The sequence below is a fragment of the Monodon monoceros genome, unplaced genomic scaffold, assembly GCF_005190385.1.
Source record: "Monodon monoceros isolate NGI ecotype Baffin Bay Population unplaced genomic scaffold, NGI_Narwhal_1 Super_Scaffold_14, whole genome shotgun sequence".
NCBI lineage: Eukaryota > Metazoa > Chordata > Mammalia > Artiodactyla > Monodontidae > Monodon > Monodon monoceros.
The window spans coordinates 22,947,591-22,974,856 of NW_021703770.1; the positions used below are offsets into that span (position 1 = coordinate 22,947,591).

Sequence of the window (27,266 nt, forward strand, 5' to 3'; positions counted from 1 at the left end):
GCTGTCAAACTATTTTTTAGCTCAAGATATAGTTAATGTTTAATTTAGATCATTCTGGGATACATATGAGTAGGGTAGATTGTTTGAAGAGAGCTCTGATCACAATTTTGAAACTCGTTTCCACTTTCAATTAACCTTTGATAGTCAGCTACTGGAGGATTTTGAAATTGTGCAATACAGGAAGACAACTGTTATAAAATGCAAGCAACTGTATTCTTAATGCACTTCACTGCATTCTTGAAATGATGCCAGCAGAGGTTCAAAAAATAAAAAACTGCAAAACTCAGCTTTGAAATAAGGACATTTATCAGCAGTTCAGAATCCTTCTATCAGAACTGTGACCACAGGAAATGATTTGAATCCATAAATAAGCCCCATGCAATGCCATCTAGAAAGAGAAAATACAAGAAGATCTTTAATATGTAGCTATTTGTAGAAAGAGTTCTGAGAGAGAGAAAAATGGTTTGGAAGACCCCCTTCAACCTGACAGTAGATCTTGCTTCTTTGTGAAATTTATACTTTAACCTAATTAATTAATTCAGCTGGCGCTTAAGACTTTCTAGATGCCAAGGATTGTACAATGCACTGGGAGCCATTGATGAACGAAAGAAGTATAGCCTCTACCCTGAAGAGATTTATGTTCTCCATAAATAGTAAACGAGTAAATCAATTTCAATAATTATTTTTTAAGTAATGCTGTTAAAGACTGGAGATTAAAATAAACAAAACCCCTTTTTGAGTCAGCAACAGTTAAGGTGAAACTGGAAGGAGGGAGCAAGTACAGGAATGGATTTGCTTTGTTTCAAAAGAACTGAAAGGAGGCCTGTTTAGCTGTAGTACAGTGTATTCTGGAGCACATAGGCATTTTAGGCCATCGGTGGTATTATAAACGAAATGAGAGCCATTAAAAGGTTTAAATTGGGAGTGCCATGATCTGATTTATCTTTTAGGCTGGTCACTCTTTTTTCTCACTGTTGTGGCCTCTCCCGTTGTGGAGCACAGGCTCCGGACGCGCAGGCTCAGCGGCCATGGCTCATGGGCCCCGCCGCTCCGCGGCATGTGGGATGTTCCCGGACCGGGGCACGAACCCGTGTCCCCTGCATCGGCAGGCGGACTCTCAACCACTGCGCCACCAGGGAAGCCCTAAGCTGATCACTCTTGCTGTATAGAGAAATAAATTGCAGAGAGGCAAAAGTGGAAATAGGCAGCCCAAGTAGGAGCATATCACAGCATCCAGGAGAGAGATTTGGTGGTTTGAAATAAGGTGATAGCAGTGGAGATGGAAAGAAGTGAGCAGCTAAGAGATATATTTGGGGGGGTAAAAATATGGTAACATTTGTAGATGAAGAAAAAGAGTGAGGGGAGCCAGATATAAGGACAACTCCTGATTTCCTCCAGCTGGGGAAATGGGGGTGCTGGTCACTAAAGATGGCAGTCTGAAGAGAAAGCATGAAATCCATTTTGGACATGTTAAATTTGAGATGCTCATGAAGCATCTAAATGGAGATGTTAAATAGGCAGTTGGGTATATAAATCAGAAGCACAGATACGAGGTTTGGGTTAGAGATAATTGTGAGAGTTGTCAGCATGGAAGCAGCACTGTTCTCATTACTCATATTCTGATAACCAAGACCCTCGACCTGAGAGAGCAGTTCCCACAATAGGAAGAAGCATTTTCAACTCCAGATATTTCTTTCTGTTTTTCTAACCTCTAATAAGTCATTTTATTGTGTTGTGCATTTTCTCAGAGCTTTGTAATGTTATGGAAATTATTATAATTTCTATAGTGATGAGATCCAACATGGTGTAGTGGAAAACAATCATTTGCCTCAGATCAAAACTTACATTTACCATTTATTAATGGTGTGGCTTTGGATGGGCTGCTTAATGTCTTTGAGCCTCTGCTTACTCACTCTCCATGAAAACAGGGGACTAAAAATACCTTCTGTACCAATAGAGGAGGTAGGTACATATTTTATCTTGGGGAATCTAACCTAAAATATGTCACAGTAAAAAAAAAATGTTAAAGCAGTTTTTAACTTAAGGGGTTACTAAAGAGATCTAAGTCATTAATACCCAACCATGATTTTTTTTTTTTGGCTGTGTTGGGTCTTTGTTGCTGCGCGTGGGCTTTCTCTAGTTGCAGCAAGCAGGGGCTACTCTTTGTTGTGCTGTGCGGGCTTCTCATTGTGGTAGCTTCTCTTATTGCGGAGCACGGGCTCTAGGCGCCAAGGCTTCAGTAGTTGCAGCACGTGGGCTCAGTAGTTGCAGTGTGCAGGTTCAGTAGTTGTGACTCACGGGCTCTAGAGCGCAGGCTCAGTGGTTGTGGTGCACTGGCTTAGTTGCTCTGTGGCATGTGGGATCTTCCCGGACCAGGGATCAAACCCGTGTCCCCTGCATTGGCAGGTGGATTCTTAACCACTGCACCACCAGGGAAGTCCCAATACCTGACTATGATTTAAAAGGTTATCCTACTCAGATTACATTTGTGTACTAGAAATATACTATACTATATTACTGATATTATTGTGAAAGTACATTTATTTCTGATTCGCATGAGTCATAAATGATACTCAATGTCTATTGGAATTTGAAAATTAGAAAGAAATATTTATTACAGTCAGAAAATTAAATGGTTGATTTACCTCTTTAGAGTTAAGTAACTTCATATTATAATATCTTTAATATTGGCTGTATTTGATGATTGTGGGGATTTTGATAATCCTGTATATTTCTCCAAATGAAAACAAGATATTAACTAGGTTGAGTGCAGAATCAGGGAATATACTGCAGCTTCTGAAATGGTCAGCAGAGAGCCTCAGTAAGGCTACTGTGTTTACATTTCCTCAGCTTCTGTAAGGGAGTAATGATTACATAGTAATAACCAAAATTGCAAAATAATTGAAACAGCTATTTAGTTTGTCCCCAAAAGGTGCTTAATACTGAGTTAAGATGTAGTAATGTGCTTTACTCATGGGAAAAAAAACCCCAAACAAAACATGTCCTGAATTAGTGTATGAAGTGGAAGGAAGGAAAGGAAGGGATATTTTAAATATTGGTCAGGGACCTTTTTGCCAATTTTGTATGTGGAATATAAAGTAGGAAATTCAACATATTCCCCAAGATAAATATTTTCTTTTCTTTTTTTGCAGTGAAGCACTGAAAAAGCTATATGTATACAATCTTTCCTTCTATTATGAAATTAAGACCAATTTCAGAATAGAATTTTGTACTGTTTTCTAAAGGGTGGAATTAAGTTTGAATAACAAAATGTGTGCTTTATTATGATAAATATTTTAAATTTAGATTTTTGTATATTTTCTCAGGATAGTCATGATAGAATATAAAACAAAATACAAAAACAAACCTAATCTATTTTATTGTTTCTCCATTTATAAATGTAAGAACTCTATATCCCTGCACAATAAATTCCAAATGTTTTCTACACCTAATGAGTTTATTCCATTGTAAAATTTGACCAGAAATGATTTATGTATAATAACTTATACAAATTATTTTGGGGAGAGGTAAGAGTTGGAGATGATTTTGAAGATCTCTCTTCAGAGTGTTGGGATTTAACAGAATGATGGCATATGTGCAGAGTAATTGCGATAATAAGTAGCAATAGCTTATAGTTAGAGATTATAATGTGTCAGGTGATGTGGTAAGCATTTTATCAGCACAATACCATGTAATTCTCATAACGACCATGTGTAGTGATTATTATTATATTTAGTTTACATATAAGGAAATTGGGGCTCATGGAGACTGGGACTTGCTCAAGGTCACTCAGCTAATGCATGGCAGAGCTAAAATGGGAATCCATGGTGGCTCAACTCCAGGTCCACATGGTAATCACTACACAGTAATGGACTGCAGGATGTGTTGATCTTCTTAGACATATTTAATAGTAAATAAGTATTCATGTATTGGTTATTATAGCATTAATTCATTCATTTATACTATTTTTATATGATTGGAACAACTATATTTACTAAGATTCTGTATGCTTATGAAATATAGGTATGTAACACCAATGCTGAGTCTGCCTTTTTGTTCAGTAAATTGATTTTTATATAAAAACAATCTCTCCACTTAATTCTTTCCGCAAAGAACAGAAATGGTATTATCTGATAAATCAGATAATTAAATAAATTATTGAATATGCATATAATAAATAATTTACAACTATTAAGGCTATGTTGTAAAAACATTTAATGATATTCATAATTTTTACAATCTATTATTGATAGAAAAATAGAGTATAAAATATTCAGTGCAATATGGTCTTTTGTTTTTTAAAAGGTGTATATTTCCATAGAAAAAGCCTGGATGTAAGCTCATCTTGCTCATTATGTCGGCATAGCATCATAATGCCTGTTGTTACTTTTGGTATGATTTATTATAAAGTTTTTCTACAGTAAGTATGCATTATTTTGTAAACAGATCATATATATAGCCAAGTAATAATCAAACTGATGTTTGATTACAAAAATGTAATAATGGACAAGATAGCTATGGTTCATGTCTTCATGGAATTTACGGGTAAGGAAAATTGTCCCACAGAGGGGTTAAAATACTTATCTGAGGTCATACAGTGTGGCAGGACCAGAGCTAGATTTCAGATCTTCTTTAAATCACTTTACTATACGTTTTATGAGAACTCGTAAACAAAAAAGTAGAGTAGGAAATGGTTATATAAGAATAGTGAGCTTAAATTGTGGGTGTTATTAATGCTAGAAAGATGTAAGGCTTTCTACAGTGGGAAGTAAGGATAGATTCCTGAGCACAGGAGTGACTTTAACTGACTAATAGGAAATTAGTTTACCATTGATGTTACCATTGATGTAAGACCTTCTTTTCTATAGTTGAGGAAACTTGCAAGCTTATTCTGTTGTCTTTAGTATCCTTTTGCTGTTTCAACTTAGCTTTGATTCTGTTGCCATAGTTATATTTAAAAATATAATACTGATTGTGCCGTTTAACTTTTGTGAAAGCTTTCCATGTGTCCCTCACAAACATACCTATACTCATTCACAAAATGAACAGATGGAAAAATGGAAGGGCTCTCCTTTAGGCCCAGAGCCTCCCCATTGAGTTTAATCTGTAGGGGGAAAAAAAAGGAAAACGGAAAAAGTTTGCAGACAAATAGCTTAAGGGAAAAAGAGACAGAAGAGCCTATCCTGCAGGTCAACAATTAGATAAGTTTCCCATGGAGTGAGAAAGGGACTGAAAGTTCTCCCCAAAACTTATGAGAGGGTGGCATTTCCTAATAAATGGACTGAAAGGATTTGGAGAGAAAGACAAATTTTCTCATGGTATACGTTTTCCTTGAGTATTTGTAGAAGAGAGATATATAACTCTTCCTTTGAATAGAAGTGAAGGAGAAGAAGCTAAATTTTTTTAAAAATTAGTTATGGTGGATATGGATTTATTCCAAAATATACTTACCATTGTGCAAAAGACTATATTATTTAACATTTAATCAGTTAAATCTAGCTGTAAGTCTCTTCTCATAATGGTGGTAGGAAATGCAGTCTGTTGTGATTCAGTGAGCCTTCCTCTTCCGTTTACCTCTAGGAGTCCTTAAATGATTCCCTCTTCCCCCTGCAAAAAAAAATAGGGTTGCTAAATTTAACAACAACAAAAAAATACAGCGTACCTGTGTAATACTTAAGACATGTTTATACTTATTATTCATTGTTTTTATGAAATTCTAATTTAACTAGACTTCCTGTAATTCATCTGGCAATCTTATTCAAAAAAGAAAACTGCAATCATCACTGAGATACTTATTTTTTCTCACCCACAGATTCCATTTGAAGGCTCAGTTCCAAAGTTCTTTCTTTTTGACTTCTAAGAGCAAGTTGTTTAGAGTAAAGCCATCTCAATAGTCTGCTTCTGTTCCAGATACTTGACAATCTCATGATTTTTTAAAAATATAAAAGTTGTTAACAAGCACCTGAAGCTTGAAAAACAGAAGAATATTAAGGATGCTTGGAATGGGGGAATGGGTAGTGATGTGGAGAACTGTCAGTGTCATGGGAAATAGTTTTCAGTACTGATGGTTTCTTAATAAGTAAGAAAAGCAGAACAAAACAATATATCAGTGACTTGCTTTTACAGGGATAATATATGACAATATAAAAACAATATTTTAATGCTCTTAATCTCTTGATGTCAATGAAGTAGAGGCACAATGACCTGTAATTAAGTGAATGGGACTACAGCAGTAGAGAAGTGAGAGTGGGGGCAGTTGAAGATGGAGGAAATTTCTGTAACCTATACTTACAATTTAATAACACTATCTTATATAGTAAATCTATTTGATTGCACACTATGTATAAGCCATAGCAAGGGTTGGATTATGGATGCCCACTGAAATTTATGGCGTCAGTGTAAACTATTATCAATTGTATCATTTTTATTTTTAATAGACTGTATTTTTAGGACAGTTTTAGGTTCACAGCAAAATTGAGCTGAAGGTACAGAGTCCCCATATACCCTTTGATGTCACATACTCACAGCGTGCCCTATTTTTCTGAGATTCAACAGTGAATCTAATTATACATCTTAGATTTATACATTTCATATATGCTTTTAAAACTGCAAATAACAGTTCAATACAAAATTATATATATGCATCAGTGGTTCTCAGGCACAGAATTTAGGAGGAATTTGAGCAAGTTTTTCCTCAAGCATATAGTGAATATTATGAACCCTAATAGTGGAATGTTTCCTTCTAACCTAGTTGTCTTTTTTGATTGAATTTTATTACAGTGAACAGCTTAGTAGGTATGATATTGCTAATTGGAAACAATGAGATTTAAAATGTTTATAACCTGTATTTTCTTGAGCATCTGTCTAAGAACCACACCAGGGTGGTACACCTGTTACAATCCAAGAACTTACAGTAGTATATCATCACCCAAAGTCCACAGTTTACATTATAGTTCACTCTTGGTGTTGTACATTCTATGGATTTTGACAAATGTGTAATGACATGTGCCCATCATTATAGTATCATACACTGACCTCAAAATCCTCTGTTCTCTGCCTGTTCATCACTCCCCTGCCAATGTTTTTTTTCTTTTTTTCATTTACATATTTTTGAGTACATATTTTGTGTATAACAGTGTATTCTACAAACAACTGGAACAAAAATAATTGGTCTTACAGTTTCAGAAATATATGGCATTGTTAAAAATTATATTTAGTTTAAAATTATGGTAAAATATTTTACATATTTTAACATGCACCTTTATGCATGATTATAGTATGATTAACTTTTGAGTATGATAACTCAAGGCAGTATGGCAGTATCCTTTGCTTTTTCATCATATTAAACAATCTCATGTGCAGTTATGAGTAAGTTTAAAATAATGTGCTATTTTGGTGTAGTTTTTTTTCAAAGACAGTTGGTACTTGATCCAATGAAATTTCATGTTTTTTCACTTTATTGAAATTAACAGGCATTCTGTTCTACAATTCTAAGGTTGTTTTATGTTGTTTTCCTAGACTCAGAAGGTGAAACAGTATGTACATTCAAGTTAATTTGCATTAAAATGAGACTTGTATGCAGGTAAATCCAACATATTTGCTAATTTAATGACTCCAGATCCTCTAGAACACTACATACTCATTTACAAATATGTTTACCCTTATTCATAAACATAATTACGTATATTTAGAAATATCTTACTAGAACTAGATCTCTTGGGTTTAGGATTATACAGGGATTTTATCCACCTGTAACCTGATGTACCTTATGCTTAACAAGTGATGTCCACTATATAGTTTATTCATCATTTTCCATTTGATATGTAAAGGCTGGGTATTGAGTTCTGTGTGAAGATGAAAAATTAAACACACTGATTATTTTTCTCTCCTGAAATCCATCTAAAACAAAAGAGTTTTTAAATGACAAAAACTCACAAGAATATAGATAGTAGAGGAGGATTAAAACCAAACAAAATTTGGGAGGTAGTAATTAGATGAGCCAGTGATAACAGACTTAGAAGTCACCGGAAGGTTGAATCTTAAGTCACTAGTGGGAAAGACTAAGAGACAATCCAGTTTATACCTCAGAATGTCCAGAAGGTCTCATGAATTGGTGGGACCAGAAACCTATAAAAGAGGCAGTGAAGGTCATGCTTAAAAGAGGAAGATTAGTTGAAAATCCAATTAAGAAGTGGTGAGAGAGCAAAAGCATGCAACTAGGCAACTTCCCGTTCCCTACCCCATCTGAATATTGGAAGTTTATTCTCTGGAGGCGGTAGAAGAGTCTTTGGATGGTGAGTCTGAGATACAATTGGAAAGAGAGGTACAGTACAAAAATCAAGCAGATTAATGTTTCCATACAAAATTTTGACACCCCCTTCTTCACATACCCACACATCATTCACCTCTTAAATCACAGAAACCTGTCAACCAGTTCAGTACTCTCCAAGCAAATGATTAAAGACTCTTTTATGCAGAATCTAAGCAGTCCAATAGGAAATATTTAAAGATACTGACATAATGGATTTCTCAACAAAACAATCAAGGAAAATAGACTATGATGAAGTCTACAGGTATCAAGTACCAACTCTATACTCAGAGCATCCATTCAGCTTTTACTTAACTACTTGTAAGTATTAGCAAACAAAAATAACCTAACTCCTGAAGAAGTTCTCTAGCATAAAATCTAAGGTCTAAAACAAACAGAATATAACAATTTTGAGGAAACAAGTTGTATATGCGTAGAAGAAAAATTCAAAAATGGACAAAAAGCCTAATATGAATGTTCTCAAAAAGATATAAAACATGATGCAATGGAGAAAGAACAACCAAATATTCTTAGAAATAAAAAAATGAAATAAAAATGAAAAAGTCGTTAGAAGAGTTTAAAGGCAAATTTGAGGAAAATTTCCAGGAAAAAGGGGGAAAAGACAGATATAGGAAATAAGAAAGAAAAGACAAAGTAATATTGGTAGCAATAGTATCAATAATTACAGGAGCAGTCCAATAGGGCCTTCAAATAATAATCATTCTTAAAAAGATCGTTGATAAAATGAAGGGGAGAAAATTATCTGACATTTTTTTCTAAAGCAGGGGACATGAAGTTCCATATTGAAAGGACCAACAACTATCCAGAACATCTGATGGAAATAATTTCTTCTTTGTCAAAAAAAAAAGCATAGGCTGTGAGATTATATACATATTTTTTAGCAAGAGAAATAGGGAAAAGTAAGAGCAAATTCAAAGTGCTAACATTCAGAATGGCTTTGGCCTTCACAAGATCAGCACTGTCACAGAGCCTTGCTTTCCAAATCCTAATGTAACTGGCTTCCTTACTAGAATTCTGTACCTATCCAAACTATCATGTTGTTTGAGGCATAGTATGAGGCATTATTGATCTCTTAAGCACACATTCTTAAGAAGCTACAGGTGCTTCATTATAACAAAGAAAGTGAACGTTGTGGGATGTAAGAAAGAGAGGATCCAACTAAGAAGATAGTTTAATGGCATATATAGAATAATTCCTGGTAACAGAAACATAAAATAGACATTAACTTGTTCAGGTGGAGACTAGAATGTTCTGAAAATTTTTCTTCAGTTAATTGAAGTTGAAGGCTTGATGTATCTAAATTTATTGGGAAATGATTCAGAGAACTGGCAGAGAGTTTGAAGTTGAGTTTTTATTCAACATGAAATAAATAAAAAAGGGAAATTATTAACTTCACAGAAAATAGAAACTGAAGCAGAAAACAAAAGTTTATGTATAATGTATAGCTTTGCTAAGAATGCTAAGAATAGCATTTACATAGTTATAGTGTTAACACTGAATATTTCAAACACAATTTTATGGGAGCAGTGTTAGGAGGGGGTTAGTTTAGGGTGGTGAAAGAGAATGAATTATGAGAAAATAATTCATATGCCTTAAAAAAACAAAAATCAGGAAATAGTTATATGAGAGACAGAGGTAGATATCAAATGAATTAGTTGAAGATATATTTACAATGGCTTCAAAGTCATATACCATCTGACCTTGTTTTAACTCTCTGACCTAATTTTCTTCCAATCTCCCCCTCAGTCAGTCCACTGGAACTAATATGGATTCTTACTATTCCAGGAATGCTCGAGGCATTCTGTGCTTCAAGGTCTTTGCATTTGCTGTTCACTTTCCTGGAATACATTCCCCCAAGATGTCCTTATGGCTTGCTCCTTTGCCTCCTTTAGTCAGATCTTACATGTCACCATGTCAGTGAGCCCTTCCCTAGCTAACATAATAAGCTTCTATCTCCCCCATTAAACTTTTATTTTCCTTCTTTGCTTTGTATTTCTCTTTAACATTTATTATCTAATAGTGCCCTAAATATTACCTTATTTATGATCTGTGTCCCCTCTCCATCACCTGCTGGCAAGTTTAGCTCACAGGCTCCCTGAGAGAAGGGGTAATATGTTGCTCATTGTTGTATCCCCAGCGCCTAGGCCAATGTGTGGCATGCAGTAGGTGCTTAATAAGCAAGCGACAATTAGAAAATATTAATGAATTAATAAATGCACAAAGAATTTATAACCTATGTTTAAAAGTCATTTGTGAATGTACATAATGGCAAAATAAAAGAAAAAATTTAAAAAAAGCTAAAATAAAGATTCTTTAGTGCACATGAATTCCTTATGTTTTAATCAAATATCCCCTAAACATACATTGTATAAGAAAAAAAAAAAAAGGTTGGGAAAAAGAAGCATAATTATTGATGTTCTCCTGTGTGAGTTCATACATTTCATTAATAGTTTCATTTCATTAATAGTTTCATTATGCAGAAGTAAGTTATTGTCATTCAGAAATAGTTTGGAGATATATTCCATTATAGAGTTTGCATGTATAAATAACCATATTATTAATGGCAATTAGCACACAATGCACTTCCTCTTAAATTTAATTATATGCTTGATTAAGAGTGTTTGGGTACTTAATTAAAATAAGAAAGTCCAATGATACTTAATTCTCACTTATATTCATATTGCAATTCTAATAACTCCAGTCCTCACTCAATCCATGCATAGCTCCTATTAATTTGAATCAGAAGTATGCATGCTCACTGAATAAAGCCTGAAATGCAATTGGATAGGTTACATCAAGGAAAATTCTCTGCAGTCTGACAATATGGAATGAAGGAACAGTCCAGTGCAGGCAACTGAACAGAGAGATAATTGTCATAATTGGTTTCAATTAGTTTTTCATAGCTCTGGTGAAGCAGTTTCTATTGTATTATACCATTAGCTATAGCCAGTAACAGAACTAGTTAGCATGATTAATAGGTGTCAATGCTTATAAAGGTAAAATACATTCTAAATATTAAGATCTCAGTGAAGATAAATGAACTGAATAGCAATGTAAATGCATTGTTGAGAAACCTTTGCCTTTGTTAAATGTGATGTGGTTTGAATGGAATGAGATCAGACATATTCAATGAACTCAAGTGTCATAAATACATATTTTCTGAGGAAAATGAGTTCATGTACAGCCATCTTTTCAGTATGAAAAAAGTGACCATTAAATGAACGTTAGAATGTGGTGATACCAAGAAACTCACAACATAGTTAAAATCATAGTTCCTATTAATTTGCTTAAGTAGCCCAAATAAATTTTGGTAATGCCTGTGGTACTAAAGAAGAAACTGAAGTATTGAAAGCCTCCTTGGCCACACACTAGTGAATGGCAGAGATAGGATTCCAAGGCAGTTTTATTTGATTTCATTATTGGAGCTTTCTTTTACTGTATTTCCTTTTCCAATGATAAGGTCAACTGCAAGAATGCAAATCAACTGGAACAAGCTCCCTATTTGTTTTTAGTTTTCCTCCACACTTTCAGAGCTATTCCTATAGGGAGAAAAGGATGAACATTACTCTGGAATAGTAAAATAGTCAAGATTCATTTCACTGCTTGTCATCTAGGAAACTCTGAAGACCCTGGTTTTCACTTCCCCACCAATCCTGCCTCCAACAAAGATTATTGTCTTGTATTTTTTGTCAGTATAGGGTTCAAAATTTTTTTCCTCAAGGAAGTTAAATTCACAAAGAGCTTTGAAATAATTTGGATTTCTCATATTTTCCTAACTTCCCAGTTCATCTTTGAATTAAGCTAATTCTTTAACCATAAAAAATATTGAGAGCCCAGTATGTCCAAATTAAAGAGTTTGCAGTTTTAATGATGCACATGAAAAATATAATATCTGACTTGATTATGGTCTCGAAGGATAGAAACATTTGGATAGAGAAGAAAAGGAGATATTTCATAATACTGTGAGTAGATCGTATTGAGGGACATTGATTATTTGAAACAGAACGTGTGACTAGGCAAGCGTAGGGAGATTTAGGAGAAGTATAAAGGGGTGTGGTTATGGAGGATCTTGATCAAGTGGGAGATTGGATTTGCTTCTGTTAAGCAGAGTTGGAAGGATTGTATGAGGGTACTTTGAAAGGATTAACCTGTAAACTCTGAAACAGGATGAAGGGGGGAGATACCTAAATATTAGGTGGTATGATCAGATACACCTTTCGATCTCCATTTCACTCTTTTTCTATATGAAAATGTTAGAAAAGAAACAAGCAAAACCACATTTCTGAAACTTTCTTATAGTGGATCCTTGAATTATAATTGCAGTGACTCTTCTCCAGTTTCCTTCTCCTGTTCAGAGGTTGGTAGAGAGGTGGCAATGATTCTAGGTAAACTTAATTCCATTAGTGACCTAAAGGTAGTAGTCCCCTTACTGGGCTGATTCTGTAGTAATCAAGAGGTCCATCCTAGAACTTATTCCTAGAAACAGTATTAAATCCCTTTTGCTTGAAAAAGTGTTTTTTATTTCTGGCATTGATGAAATATTTGTACTAGAAGTGGTGCATTAAAATAAAAACCTAGGGACTTCCCTGGTGGCGCAGTGGTTGAGAATCTGCCTGCCAATGCAGGGGACACGGGTTCGAGGCTTGGTCTGGGAAGATCCCACATGCTGCGGAGCAACTAAGCCTGTGCGCCACTACTACTGAGCCTGCGCTCTAGGGCCCGCAAGCCACAACTGCTGCTGAAGCCTGCGTGCCCTAGAGCCCACGTGCTGCAACTACTGAGCCTGCGTGCTGCAAGTACTGAAGCCCGTGTGCCTAGAGCCTGTGCTCCGCAGCAAGAGAAGCCACCACAATGAGAAGCCCACGCACCCCAACGAAGAGTAGCCCCTGCTCGCTGCAACTAGAGAAAGCCCACGTGCGTCAACGAAGACCCGACACAGCCAAAGATAAAATATTAAAAAAAAAACAACAAAAAAAAAAACCCTAAAATATGTGTTACTGTTTTGTGGTCAGGAGTAGTAGTGAGGAAACATATTATGAGCTGGAAGGTTGGTGGCTTTTCTGAGTTATGGCAACTGTGGTGAAGTAATTGTTATGACAATCTGGAATACAGACCACTGAAGCTTTAGCTTGAAAGGGTGAAGTTAAAAAAAAAAACTTTGTTAAGGTGTGTGGCCTGTTCCTGGCTGCCTTTGACAAGAGTTTACAACAAAGATGAGAGCTCAGCCTGATATTGGCCAGTTTTCAAGAAGAGATTGAAGAAAGTAGAGTCTAAAATTCTGGTGATTTATGGGTTGGAAAAGCCAACTGCTTCTGTACAGCAGGGGATAAGAAGGTTTATCAGAGTCTCCTATTAAGTTTCTTATAGGGCAGCCCTGGGGCAAAGATCAGATAAAGAATGTTGCATTCCTGCCCAGGCTTATTGCTTCTGATCAATGCAAGGTAGTATCAATTTTAAAAAGTGGTTAAAGCAAGTTGGAGTGGGTGGAGAGTGTTCACTGGCACATGAAAGTAACTGGAAGCAAATAAACCAGTTCCTATTAAGTTTTTAGAGGAAATTTTAGCCAAATAAACCCTAGAACTCATCTGCAAAACTCTTTGGTTGTTCAGTCCTTAAGGCAATTTTCAGGCAACAAACCTGCATTAACAGTTGTAGGACATAAGAACTGTGTGCCCCAAGGATAGTCTACTCTCCCACACCCACTTCAAATTTTGCCACAGAGAATATGGACGAGGAAGAACTATTCAACAGGAAACACCAAGAGACAACAGAGAACACAAGACAAAGGAGCACCTTCTCAAGAGCAGAAGCAGGGTCTTCAAGGGTATGAGGGTCTTCATAATTCCTGTTCAACAGGATCTATTTATTTCCATGACCATTGATTGTGGAATATTCTTCTTTCTTCCCTTATCCACATGGGGAGATTTAATTTGACCATTCATTTTCTTCCCTTAACAGGTCAGTGATCCATGAGGAACTAGAGTTGGCCTTAATGGAAAAACAAAACAAATATAAAATGGCTGTCCATCTCCCAGAAACCTTGGAATTTGCAAAGGGTGTAGAAAAGACAAAGGGTTGTGTCAAGAGTAAAGGGAAGGAAGGGAGAATTTCTCTGAACATCCTCTGATTAAACTCCCAGTAGCCTGGAATTTAACCTTTTTGGCAATCCAGCTTCAGCAAGTGTACAACAGTGCCTAAGGGGATGACAGAGCAACAGGTTAGAAAACAATTGGGAATCGGATTACCTGCCCTGCGGGCCATTTGTTGCATCCTAGCCTAGACTGGTCAGAGAGTCACATAGAGGGAACAACTACTATCTATTTAAGTCATTTCATTTGGGGGCCTTTTGGCAGCATTAGCATAGCGTTGACCCTAAGAAAAGTAATTTAAAAGCTCTGTGAAGTGTGACCATTCTTTTCTGAAGTGTTTTCTCATATATATGGTATTCTGCTTAAGCCATTGGTTTTGTATATTGCCCTGACCACATCTTATACATTTCTGTCTCTGGGCCTTTATTCATGTGATTTATTTGACTTCTCTTGAGTCCTCCCCAGCTAAAATACTACTCATCTCATTTCATATACTATTATTCCTTTTATATAAATATATAACTTAAAATTTTTTCAGTTTTTGGAATTAGTTTTATTATTTAATTGCCAGAAGATTGTATTACACATGCCTTACTTTTCCAATTGAGTTATAAGGTCTAAAAGAACAGAAAATGATTTTTCTACCCCGTTGATATTTATACCTCAGGATTCAATAATTATTTGATAATTGATTAATTGCTGAAATATAGTGGTATCTCTCACTCATATTCAATGAATATATAATCTAGTAAATTATCTGTAATCAGTGTAACACATCATTTTAAAGAATTAATTTACTTTTATCCAAAAAGTCTTAACACCGATACTTGTCCCAATTCTGTCATACAGAGAGGAAAGTCTATTCATATTTTTCTATTATTCTGAATCACGCTATCAAATGCTACCCCTGCCAGATGCAGCATTATTCCATTTATAGAAACTTTATAGTGACGATGCTGCTAATATGCCACCATTCTATATTTTTCTTTTGCTTTGTTAATATTCTGGTAACTATACAGGATATCGTTAGCTTTAAATAATCATAACATTTTTTATATTTCATTAGCTTTCCACCCATCTCTTTTAATACAGTGGTAGTTAGTTTACAAAGCAAATACAATATTGTTCTTCATAAGTTCATTTTAGGTGGTAAAATTTATTTTGCCAAAAAAGGGGCACTGCTATTTGAAATTGAAAGGTGTTAAGTGCCTCTTATTCACAGATCAAAAGTACATATCCAGTAAATGACTGCCTGGATATTGTGCAGTGGGTTTTCTATATTATATTTAACCATTACTCTTGATCTGGCTCTCAGAACTTATCTCTATTGCCTATGGGCCCTACCTACACGCCAATATCAGAACAGAATGATGTTACACATTTTTATGTTTGGTTTTACACTAACTCTTCCACTGGTTCACACTAAGTTCCTTTGGAAATATTATCAGCCCACCAGAAGATTTATCTTAATTAAAAAAAAAAAAAAAAAGGACAGTAGTCTTTTCTCCTTCTCCTGCTTGAAATACATTGTAATTTATGTGCATACTTCTCCTCACACCCACACCATCAATCTAGTAATCTATTCTCCACTTAGGTAAATTAGCTAGAACAGTGCTGGTTTGCTTTCATTTCCTCGTTATCAGCCAGTAGTTTGTTTGACTTCCCTTTCATTAGGTTAAAGAAATAAAAAAAATAATAATGGGCATTTATCCTTTTGATTGCCAAATCTGAACCTGTTTGAAGCTTCAGGATGTCTTTCAAAATCGCAAATGAGGCCTAATGTTCGCTCCATCTTCAGCGTCCCAGTGAGGACTGTGGCATGACCAGCAGTTTAGGAATTATTCTCATGTTTAGGAATTGGCTTATAGAAGTTAATGTGTTTTCATAAGAAAACAATTTTGAATGACGCAACTATGTAATTTGACCCATACAAGATGTTGCCAATGTGTTCCAGTGCTTATTATGACACAGGTTTAACACATGATATGCCTATGACTCTTTTCTATGTACCAGTTACACTCTTCTGTGTCTAAACATTTACTCCTACAAACTCTGTGTGATGATCATCTTTTATATTTTTCTATTAGAGATAACTCAATTAACTGAGCAATCCTTTTTTGCTTGCCAACAAAATACCACACAATGTATCAATACTAAGTCCGTGATACACAAAGATGAATTAGAGCCTGTTTCAAGATGCTCATAGGCTAGTGAGAAAGCAAATGTTTAAAGAAGTAAATTCCATTTGGTTATATATACTGAAATTAAAGTCCATGGGGACATGATAGATAGAATAACTGATTCAAAATATTCACAAAATGTTTAGTCAAGCCACAGTCTCCAAATGAATTCTCAAACACCGTTGATGTCCTGTGTGAATGAAATGATTCAGTATCTGTAATAAAAGAACATTTCGTAGCACAAAAAGAGTTGGAAAATGTATTAGTTAAGTGCTTTGAAGTCTCAGGATGAGAGGTGCTAGGTGGTTCAACTTGATGTTATGCTCTCCTAAATTATTTTTAATCATCTGGAAAAATAAAACCCTGAGATTAATTTTCTGTAAGAAGTACAAACAACATGGTTTTACTTCCCGTAGTAGATATAATTTTACAATGTTTTAAAGCATTGTTAATTGATCTCCGCAGGATCATGCTTCATCTATTTGACTGAATAATTATGCAATTCTATAGTCATGGTATCCATTATTCTTTCATTTGATTTTCATTCCAGTGTTCAAGATCAGGTTTTCCTCTTGATATTTTGTTAAGTATCTTGCCTTTCACAATTATCCATGTGTTCCTAAGAAATCGGAATTTTTTTTTAGAACCAAGTTTGTTTTAATGTGTTTATTAGTATAAATCACTCATCTTTTTGTAAATTACTTGGTAGAGTTTTATTGAATTTCTTCAAGGAAAACATGACTCTTCTCCTAGAGTCCTTTATAATATATACTCTTTCAGGATTTAAATTGTATTTTTAACTTTTTATTCTTTAACTTATTGGGGTTTTGTTAGGCTGCAATACATCAAAGATCTTTTTATAATCACTGTGCCTGGTATGATGCTTGATATGATACCAACCAGGAGATGAAAGAATGAATGAATCAGTGACACTTTGCGAATTTGGTTATACAAATTTTCTACCAGGAGTTGAGATTACACCTTGAATAATTAGCATTTAATGATGTTGACTTAAAAAAATGTATAACCTGAAAGTTGAGAATTATATTTTTTTGGCAGACATACTGAGGACTTAAACCTGGGAGAGAGCCTCTCAGATAGTTCTGAGGGACTGTTCTGACGAGGTAAGGGAAGAGCCAGGATATATAGGAGTTTTTGCAAAAGAAAAACCCCACAAAAACAAATAAAAACCCCACAACAACAGGTAGTCAGAACATCAAAAGATTACTGTTAACTAAAGAAAAAACAGACATCTCAAGTTAATGAATTTAGCACTTTTCTGTGTATGGGAAGATGCAAGGATCTAGGCTCATTGAAATCATTCCCTTAATTTGCACCTTAACTATCTAGGGCCAATCTCCTGTTTTCTCCATCTCAGTCACTTCCGGGTGCACAGCTGGGGGTGGTTGCAGTGGCTGATGGCTTGATGGCTGCAACATCCTTTATTTCCTGATATAGCAGGTGACATTTTTGTCCACAGTGAAGGCATGACCCAATCTTTAGTAGATCATAACTTAATCACACCTAATTTAGATGTCTCAAATGGAAAGTTGATTGTAATAATAATAAAGTTGCAATTTGTTGAGCTAATAATAATGCCTGCCATGTAGTGAGTGTTTGCTCAGCATATAAATTACTTATATATATTGTTTTATATAATCATATCAACAGCCTTGTAAAGTCGATATTCTCATATCCAAATAGTATGCATACATTATTTTGGCTGTTTGCCTTTTTAGAATTTAATTTTGGTGATCCTATTTAATGCACTTATTCATATTAAATTGAATTCGTATTCAATTAATAAACTCACATAGTACATATCATACATACTATGAAAATCTCTGCTTATGTGTATTGGGTTGGCCAAAAGTGTTTATTGTTTTTTTCCATAAGGTGGCTCTAGTAGCACTTAGTTGTCTTTAACTTCATTCAAAATAATTTTGTTAGATTGTATGTGACAGCCATCATATCAGTGTGCATTTATAAAAGACCTCAAAATTGGTGAATTTTTGTGTAACCATTCTAATATTGAAGATGGAAGGAAAAAAGCAACATTTTCAGCATATTATGCTATATTATTTCAAGAAAGGTAAAAATGCATCCGAAACGCAAACAAAAAGAAAGGTTTGTGCAGTGTATGGAGAAGGTGCTATGACTAATCGAACGTGTCAAAAGTGGTTTGTGAAGTTTTGTGCTGGAGGTTTTTCACTGAATGATCTCCACGGTTGAGTAGACCAGTTGAGGTTGATAACGATCAAATCGAGACATAATTGAGAACAATCAACATTACCATGCAGGAGATAGCCAGCATACTCAAAGTATCCAAGTCAGGCATTGAAAATCATTTGTACCAGCTTGGTTATATTCATCACTTTGATGTTTGGGTTCCACATAAGTTAAGCAAAAAAAACCTTCTTGACCATACTTCCTCATGTGATTCTCTACTGAAACATAATGAAAACGTTCCGTTTCTAAAACAAACTGATGGGCGATGAAAAGTGGATACTGTACAACAATGTGGAGTGGAAGAGATCATGGGGCAAGCAAAAGGAACCACCACCAAGCACACCAAAGGCCAGTCTTCATCCAGAGAAGGTGATGTGTATATGGTGGCATTGGAAGGGAATCCTCTATTATGAGCTCCTTCCAGAAAACCAAACGATTAATTCCAATAAATACTGCTCCCAAGTAGACCAACTGAAAGCAGTAGTCGACGAAAAGCATCCAGAATTAGTCAACAGAAAACGCATACTCTTCCATCAGGATAATGCAAGACTGCATGTTTCTTTGATGACCAGGCAAAAACTATTACAGCTTGGCTGGAAAGTTATGATTCATCCGCTGCATTCACCAGACATTGCAACTTCAGATTTCCGTTTATTTTGGTCTTTACAAAATTCTCTTAATGGAAAAAAATTCAATTCCTTGGAAGACTGTAAAAGGCACCTGGAACAGTTCTTTGCTTAAAAAGATAAATTTGGGGAAGATGGAATTATGAAGTTGCCTGAAAAATGGCAGAAGGTAGTGGAACAAAAGGGTGAATGTTGTTCAATAAAGTTCTTGGTGAAAATGAAAAATGTGTCTTTTATTTTTACTTAAAAACTGAAGGCACTTTTGGCCAACACAATACATTTAGGGATTCCAATTATTTGCTCTCAGTTTTTCTCCTCTGAAGAGTTTATATAAGGTATCTCTCTCAAAGTAACATTTAATGTCAGAATAGCTCTCCTTTCTATTCATGACTTATACATAGGATATATATTCACTACATGAACCTATATATTTTTGGTCAACCCTTTTGGAATACTCTTTTTCCAGTTTAGTTTCTACCCTACCACATCCGTAAGACCTGTCTTCACTGTATTTTCAAGTCTAATAACTATTATAGTACTTTGAGTCTTATATTTTAAAATTGTGAATATGCTTGATAATTCTTTTTTTTTGTTCTTCTAACTATTTATCCTGTTGTTAAACCTTACATCATCAGGAAATTCTTTCCAGACCTCCTTTTAATGTAGACTAAGTTTTCTCAATTATATACTTTCATTTTAGCCTATATGTTTCCTTTATCCCAATTACTACATTATAATTAATATTCTGTAGTCATTTCTTTCCTTGGTTAACATCAAGTTATGAACTCTATGAAGGAAGGACCATGTCTGTCAGTTGCAAAACTATATCCCCAAAATATTGCCCATGATAGCTGTTAATAAACATTTGTGGAATGAATATCTACTTTTCATGTGTAACAGCATGCAATTTTGAAATGATCTAAGACTTTTAAGTTAGAGACACCGGCTTGAACCACAAGTCTACAATTCATTAGTTGGGTGGCCATGGGAAAGTTTCTTAAGCTGATTCCCAGTTTCCCTTTCTGTACAATGAGGGAAATCATATATGGTGTTGGGTATTTTGTGAGATGTAAGGTGGGAAAATGAATGCTTAAAAGAAAGTGTGGCTCAGAGCTGATTTCAACAATTAAGGCTATTAGCATTCTCAAATTGTAAATTTTTAGAAAGCAAGGAAGGTGGTGTTGCTTTATCTGTTACACATCACAGAGCAATGTTAATAGTAATCCTCAAGAGCCTCTGATGAATAAATTGTGTCATTTACCAAGTAATTTTTTGTTCTGTTTCCTTTTAACTAATATAGATGAATGTCACTAAACTCTAACCTCTATAACTCAATTAGATTTTTGTTTATCTTGGATCTCTCCCAAGTAATTGTTTGCTGTATCAACAATCCTTTACACTTTAGAATAGTTTATGTTACCAAATTCCTTCATGTTACTGGCTGATAATTTCAATATCTGTGAGAAGAGAGAAGATAAATAAAATATACATCTTTCCAACAAATGCACAATAATTTATTGTGGATAGAGCAGTAAAATTAAATAAAGGGTCTCTGACATTTTTAGAGACATATTTTGAGTGTAAAGTCTTCAGACATGTTTTCCAGTTTTCTTTTCAATTCACTAAACTGTCCACCCTAAGTATTTCAGTTTTGTCTTACAAACATGATCTCGTGGCATAATTCCAAGAGTAAATTCAAATAAATCTTTAGTACATAGGGAGTTTTTTTTTTGCGGTACGCGGCCTCTCACTGTTGTGGCCTCTCCCATTGCGGAGCACAGGCTCCGGACACGCAGGCTTAGCGGCCATGGCTCACGGACCCAGCCGCTCCGTGGCATGTGGGATCTTTCCAGACTGGGGCACGAACCTGTGTCCCCTGCATCGGCAGGCGGACTCTCAGCCACTGCGCCACCAGGGAAGCCCCGGGAATTTCTTTTATTTAGTAATCTTTGCATTAAAAAATTTGATCAATTCTCAACCAACAGTATGGTGAATATAACTTGATAGTACCCCACCAACACACTCCAGTCCCATTTTAAACTTTGCATTATGGAATATCAAATGAGATTGATCAGGTTCTGTAGTTTTATTTTAATCACCTAAACCTTTGGATTGATATATTAGTGTCATCTGTTGGGAAGAAAGATAGCTGTAGTCTGTTGAGCAATTCTGCTTTTAGCTGTAATCATCTGCTTCAGAAACACATTGAAGTGACAAGCACGATGTGGTTGTCTTGCATGTACATTTAATGAGTTACATGAAAATTCTTATTTTATGCTTAAATCTCTATTTTCTTTAAGAATGATTTCATAATAAACAATATTACTTTGTAAATACCATGTATATTAATTATTAGTTTGTAATCTGTATTACTGAACGTGACCTACCACGTATATCTTCATTTTTTTCTGAAATTCAAACTCTTGATAGCTGGTAGAAACAGTGTTTTTAAAAAATTAATCTAAAGCTAGTTCCAAAATTCTTATAGTAATGAAAAAGCTAATTTTATTTAAAAGTTCAAATGTGCAGCACTATTTATTTAAAAAAATCAAGAATAAAAAGTGAATGTTTGGGCTTCCCTGGTGGTGCAGTGGTTGAGAGTCCGCCTGCCGATGCAGGGGACATGGGTTCGTGCCCCGGTCCGGGAAGATCCCACATGCCGCGGAGCGGCTGGGCCCGTGAGCCATGGCCGCTGAGCCTGCGCGTCCGGAGCCCGTGCTCCGCAACGGGAGAGGCCACAACGGTGAGAGAACCGTGTACCGCAAAGAAAAAAAAATTTTTTAAAAAGTGAATGTTCAATCAGAATATAGCAGGTTTTTGAATGTTCAATCAGAATATAGCAGGTTTCCTGCGCGTCCGGAGCCCGTGCTCCGCAACGGGAGAGGCCACAACGGTGAGAGAACCGTGTACCGCAAAGAAAAAAAAAATTTTTAAAAAGTGAATGTTCAATCAGAATATAGCAGGTTTTTTAATGGTGGGTTATATAATTCTTCCAGTTAATAAAACATCTTTCTTGGCTCTGCGTTTTAAAGTGGATATAAACAGCTTAGAGAGAAGTCCCAAATTAAAGGGTTGGGAGGGCACAAAAAATAGAATCCATGATCAATGACTATAGAATTGGGATCTATTAAACCTGAATGTGAAGCGTCCTAATAATTGTCTTCTTGGGTTACTCAGTGTACAGAGGATGATGGGTAGGTTGTTGTTTTTGAAGGTTAAAGAACAAGGGCAAATGAAAGCAGGAATTTCTGAAGGTGAGAACCAGATATATTTTGGAATTATCTTCTTTGAGTTTCATTTCGAAACAGGCTAAATTCTTATCTGTTTTCTGGTTTAGAAATAATTCAGCCACAAGGCAAGGGCTAGATTAGGTAATCTATTAAAATTCCAACCAGTGTTATTATTAATTCACTGATTGACTTCATGTTTTCCTTTTGTCTTAGGTACTTTTTTGTGGCTAATGCATGTTTGTTCATTTAAATAAAAGTTAAGTTTGAATATAGCAACTATTTAGAGCTTTCTTCTTTCTTCCTTTCATTCCTACACCTAACCACTTCTTGTAAAATAATTTGGAAACTGCTTTTTCCCCTAGATATATAACTTCATGATAATTGAAGTCCTGACCTTAATTATTTCTTAGGGGTGAGAGGGAAAGGAGTGGATTGAATCTAAGGACACAAGTGGTAGTTTCATTAAAAGTATTTCCTTTTTTATTACTATATTCAAGGGATTGAATTCTTACTCATTTCATCAAAACTTATTAACCTCACCATCTCTTACAGCAAACATCTCATCTATTAATCAATTGAATTTTCTAAAAAATTAACTATCTCAAAATAAACTGTTCATTTCAAAAGTATTTTTTAAAGAATGGCTGAAAATTTATAGACAATAAATATGTTTTAAATTTTACTGAAAATGAATCTATAAAATATGCCTTTGAGAAATAGTAAAGTGAGATATTAGAAATCATTAATCTTGGTTACAGATATTTTAAAATATTTTACAGATATCAGTTTATAATGTATAATTAAATGGTGAGGAAGCTTAAGGAAATTGCCTGTTATTTATAGAAACCATTGATATTTAATTAATATTAGTCAAGTTCTTTTCTAGGATTGAGAACCTAAAATAATTGCTTTAAACTAAAAGTATATACTTCATTTCTAATGTATATAGAGCAAGTTCTTTGAATCCTCAATACACTTCTCACTGATTGATCTCATTGGAAGTTCATCATTGATTGTTTTCTTTTCAATACTCTTGAAAAATTAAACAGAAAAAAAAATTCACATAAGAAACACTCTCAAAAGTACTATAAGCATATTATGGTTAAAAATACAAAATTTCAGCTTTGTTTCCTGTACCAATTATCAATAAATTATGATTGCTTTTGTACAGTTATATCTACATTTTATGAAGTGTGTTTTATTTTGGTATTGTATTTTTACTTACTATTGTTATTGATATTTTCAATATTAGTGGTTTATAATTATTTGATTTAATGTAAAATGATATTGCATGGAATACTAACTGAATAGGATGAATATCAAGACTAATTGGAAACATACTTTTTTTTTGCATTGCGACGTCTTTTTTACCTTTTTATTTTGCAGTAATTTCAGACTTTCAGGTAAATTGTGAAAATAGTACAGAGTTCCCATATACATACTCTTATCCAGCTTTCCTTAATATTAACTGCTTATGTAACCATAGCACAGTTATCAAAACTAGGAAATTAACATTTGTATAATACTATTAAGTAAGCCATAGACTTTACTCAAACTGGAATACCTTTTAGTCCATTCATTCCTTACTGTTTGTATTTCTATTGATTATTATTTGTAGTATAAAAGTAATATAATGTAAAGGTAATATAATAGAAAATTTAGAATATACTATAAGAAAAAAATAATTCTCCCCAACTTCTGCTATTTCTTTATATTTTTTCTATTTTTTCACTTAAAGTGAAAATGTATTTTTCTCTGAGATGAATATTATTTTAAAAATCTCTTATATTTGTATACTTGTATACTTTTAAGCATCAACTAATAAAATAACAGGGCAATAGGTGAATATCAGACAATTTCCAGATATTTTGTGTATTGATCTAATTAAAACTTCACAAATGTATGCACTTACTATGATAATTCTCATTGTATTCTCCAGGTTAAACACATATTAGAGCTGGAATTCTATTCCAATCTCTCCAGCTTCAAAAATATGTCCATTTTTTGCTGCACTATATTTTTCTTATTTAAGTGAAAAAAAGTTTCCACCCAGACTATATTTTTTTTCAGATAAATATTCATGGTTGAGGGTTAAGTAGAAGCATCAGAGTAATGGAGAGCATACTGATGAAACTTAATTTGCATATTATTATGTTAGTAGAATGTAACTTTGAAGAAGCCACATAAATGGTATTGATCTTTTTATCTGTAAAATATGAGTAATAAATACTAATTTAAAAAATAGCCACAAACGTAAACAATATAAAGTATCTAAATTTTGCTGGCATGAAGAATGACACCTAATATCTATTCAGTAAAATTTCATTACTTTCCCATACTTCTCTGTTTATGTAATTGAAATAGCAGACATTTCCATTTCTCTGTAAATCTTCTTAAAAGGATAAAAAAGACACCTGTATCTACATATAATTTTATAAATGTAAAATGTTAAAATATATATTAAAATAACTGTAAACTCTTCTTTTCCCTCCCTTCTATAGAATTGCAGAGTAGCTCTTGTGGAAACCCAGGAGTTCCACCCAAAGGTGTGCTATATGGTACAAGGTTCGATGTTGGGGACAAGATCCGCTACAGCTGTGTAACTGGATATATCCTTGACGGCCACCCTCAACTCACCTGTATAGCCAGTTCAGTTAATACAGCCTCATGGGATTTTCCTGTTCCCATCTGTAGAGGTAAAGAAAAAAATAATGTTTATTTTTATGTTGACTGAATATTCGTTTGACATAATGAAAATATTTTAAAAATAAGAGTGATAATCAGACAGTATATTTGCAAAACGTATTTGGTGCTTGTTTCTTTTATAAAATCTGAAGCTTAGAAAAAGCACATACAGTACATGAAAGATTAAGAAAAATACTTAGGACAACATTACTTGTGAAATGAGACAATGGATTATATTTTTATATTTCTATACATATTTATACATACATTGTGTATATATGTGTCTTGATGTTTGTACTGGAAAAACATGGAGTTTATGATGCTTAGAAATTTAGTTAGGCTGTCAAAATCATGACTTTGTTTTCATTTTGAAATATTGACTGAATCTATGAATCTTTTAAAGATTTCTGGTAGAGAGTTTAGCATGGGAATTCGTGAAATTAAGAATGCTGTATAATTTATTATCGATACTAATAAGGATCACTTGTATTATGGGGAAAACATAGTAATATACTAATGTAGACAAAGGTACAAAGTACATAGCCTGGAAGACAGAACATGTTCAACATTAGCTGAATTCATGCATGAATCTTGCCCACAAAAATTCTCTGGAGAAATCGTGATCTCAAGTCATCTGCCCATTTTTTGATCAGGTTTTGTTGTTGTTGTTGAGTTTTATGAGTTCTTTTTCTATTTTGGTTATTAACCCCTTATTTATTATAGGATTTGCAGTATCTTCTCCCATTCATTAGATTGTGTTTTCATTTTGTTGGTCCTTTGCTTTGCCGTTCAGAAGCTTTTTAGTTCGATGTAGCCCCATTTGTTTATTTTTGCTTTTGTTTCCTTTTCCTTAGGAGACATATCCAGAAAGATATTGCTAAGATCGATGACAAACAGTGTACTGTCTATGCTTTCTTCTAGGAGTTTTATGGTTTTGGGTCTTATATTCAAGTCTTTAATCCATTTTGAGCTGATTTTTGTATATGGCATAAAATAGCGGTCTAATTTCATTCTTTTGCACGTGGCTGTCCAGTTTTCACAGTTCCTTTCACTGCAGAGACTATCCTTTGTCAATTGTGTTCTTTGCTGCTTTGTCATAAATTAATTTTCCATATATACGTAGTTTTATTTCTGGGCTCTCAGTTCTACTCCATTTGAGCTCTGTGTATGTTTTTCTGCCAGTATCATGCTGTTTTGATTATTATAGCTTTGTAATGTAATTTGAAATCAGTGTGATATCTCCAGTTTTGTCCTTTTTCCTTGGAATTGCTTCAGCCACTTGGTGTCTTTTGTGGTTCCATATAATTTTTAGGGCTTTTTGTTCAGTTTCTGTGAAAAATGTTGCTGGAATTTTGATAGGGATTTCATTGAATCTGTAGATTGCTCTAGGTAGTATGGATGCTTCAACAATGTTAATTCTTCCAATGTTAATTCTTCTAACATTTTAACAGTGTTAATCCATGAGCTGAGCGTGGAATATCTTTCCATTTCTTTGTGTCTCCTAGGCATTTATTACATTGAAATACTCTTTTCTATACCTATTTTATTGAGAGTTGTCATAAATGTGTGTTGAATCTTGTCAGATGCTTTTTCTGTATCTATTGAGTGGAACATATATTTATTTTTCATTTTGTTAACGTGATATATGTGTGTGTGTGTATGTATATATACACACACAGATACGTGTGTGTGTGTATATATATATATATATCTCACATTGCTTGATTTGCAGATGTTGAACCATCCTTTAATTCTAGGAATAAATCCCACTTGATCATGATGTATGCTCTCTTAAAATGCATTGTTGTTATTCAGTTTAAGTAATATTTGTTGTAACATAATTTTAATAGTAACATAAATAGTAACATTAATAGTAACATAATTTTTGCATATATGTT

At 34.3% G+C, this 27,266-nt stretch overlaps 1 protein-coding gene across 3 annotated transcripts in view; it reads left to right on the forward strand.

The window, feature by feature from the left end:
• Window positions 1–27,266, forward strand: part of CSMD3 (CUB and Sushi multiple domains 3) — a 1,080,114-nt gene that overhangs the window by 212,719 nt on the left and 840,129 nt on the right. For all 3 annotated transcript variants that reach the window (XM_029222726.1, XM_029222727.1, XM_029222728.1), the window contains exon 4: window positions 25,185–25,379. In XM_029222726.1, coding sequence (XP_029078559.1) covers window positions 25,185–25,379 — 195 coding nt within the window. The remainder of the gene's footprint in view (window positions 1–25,184; window positions 25,380–27,266) is intronic.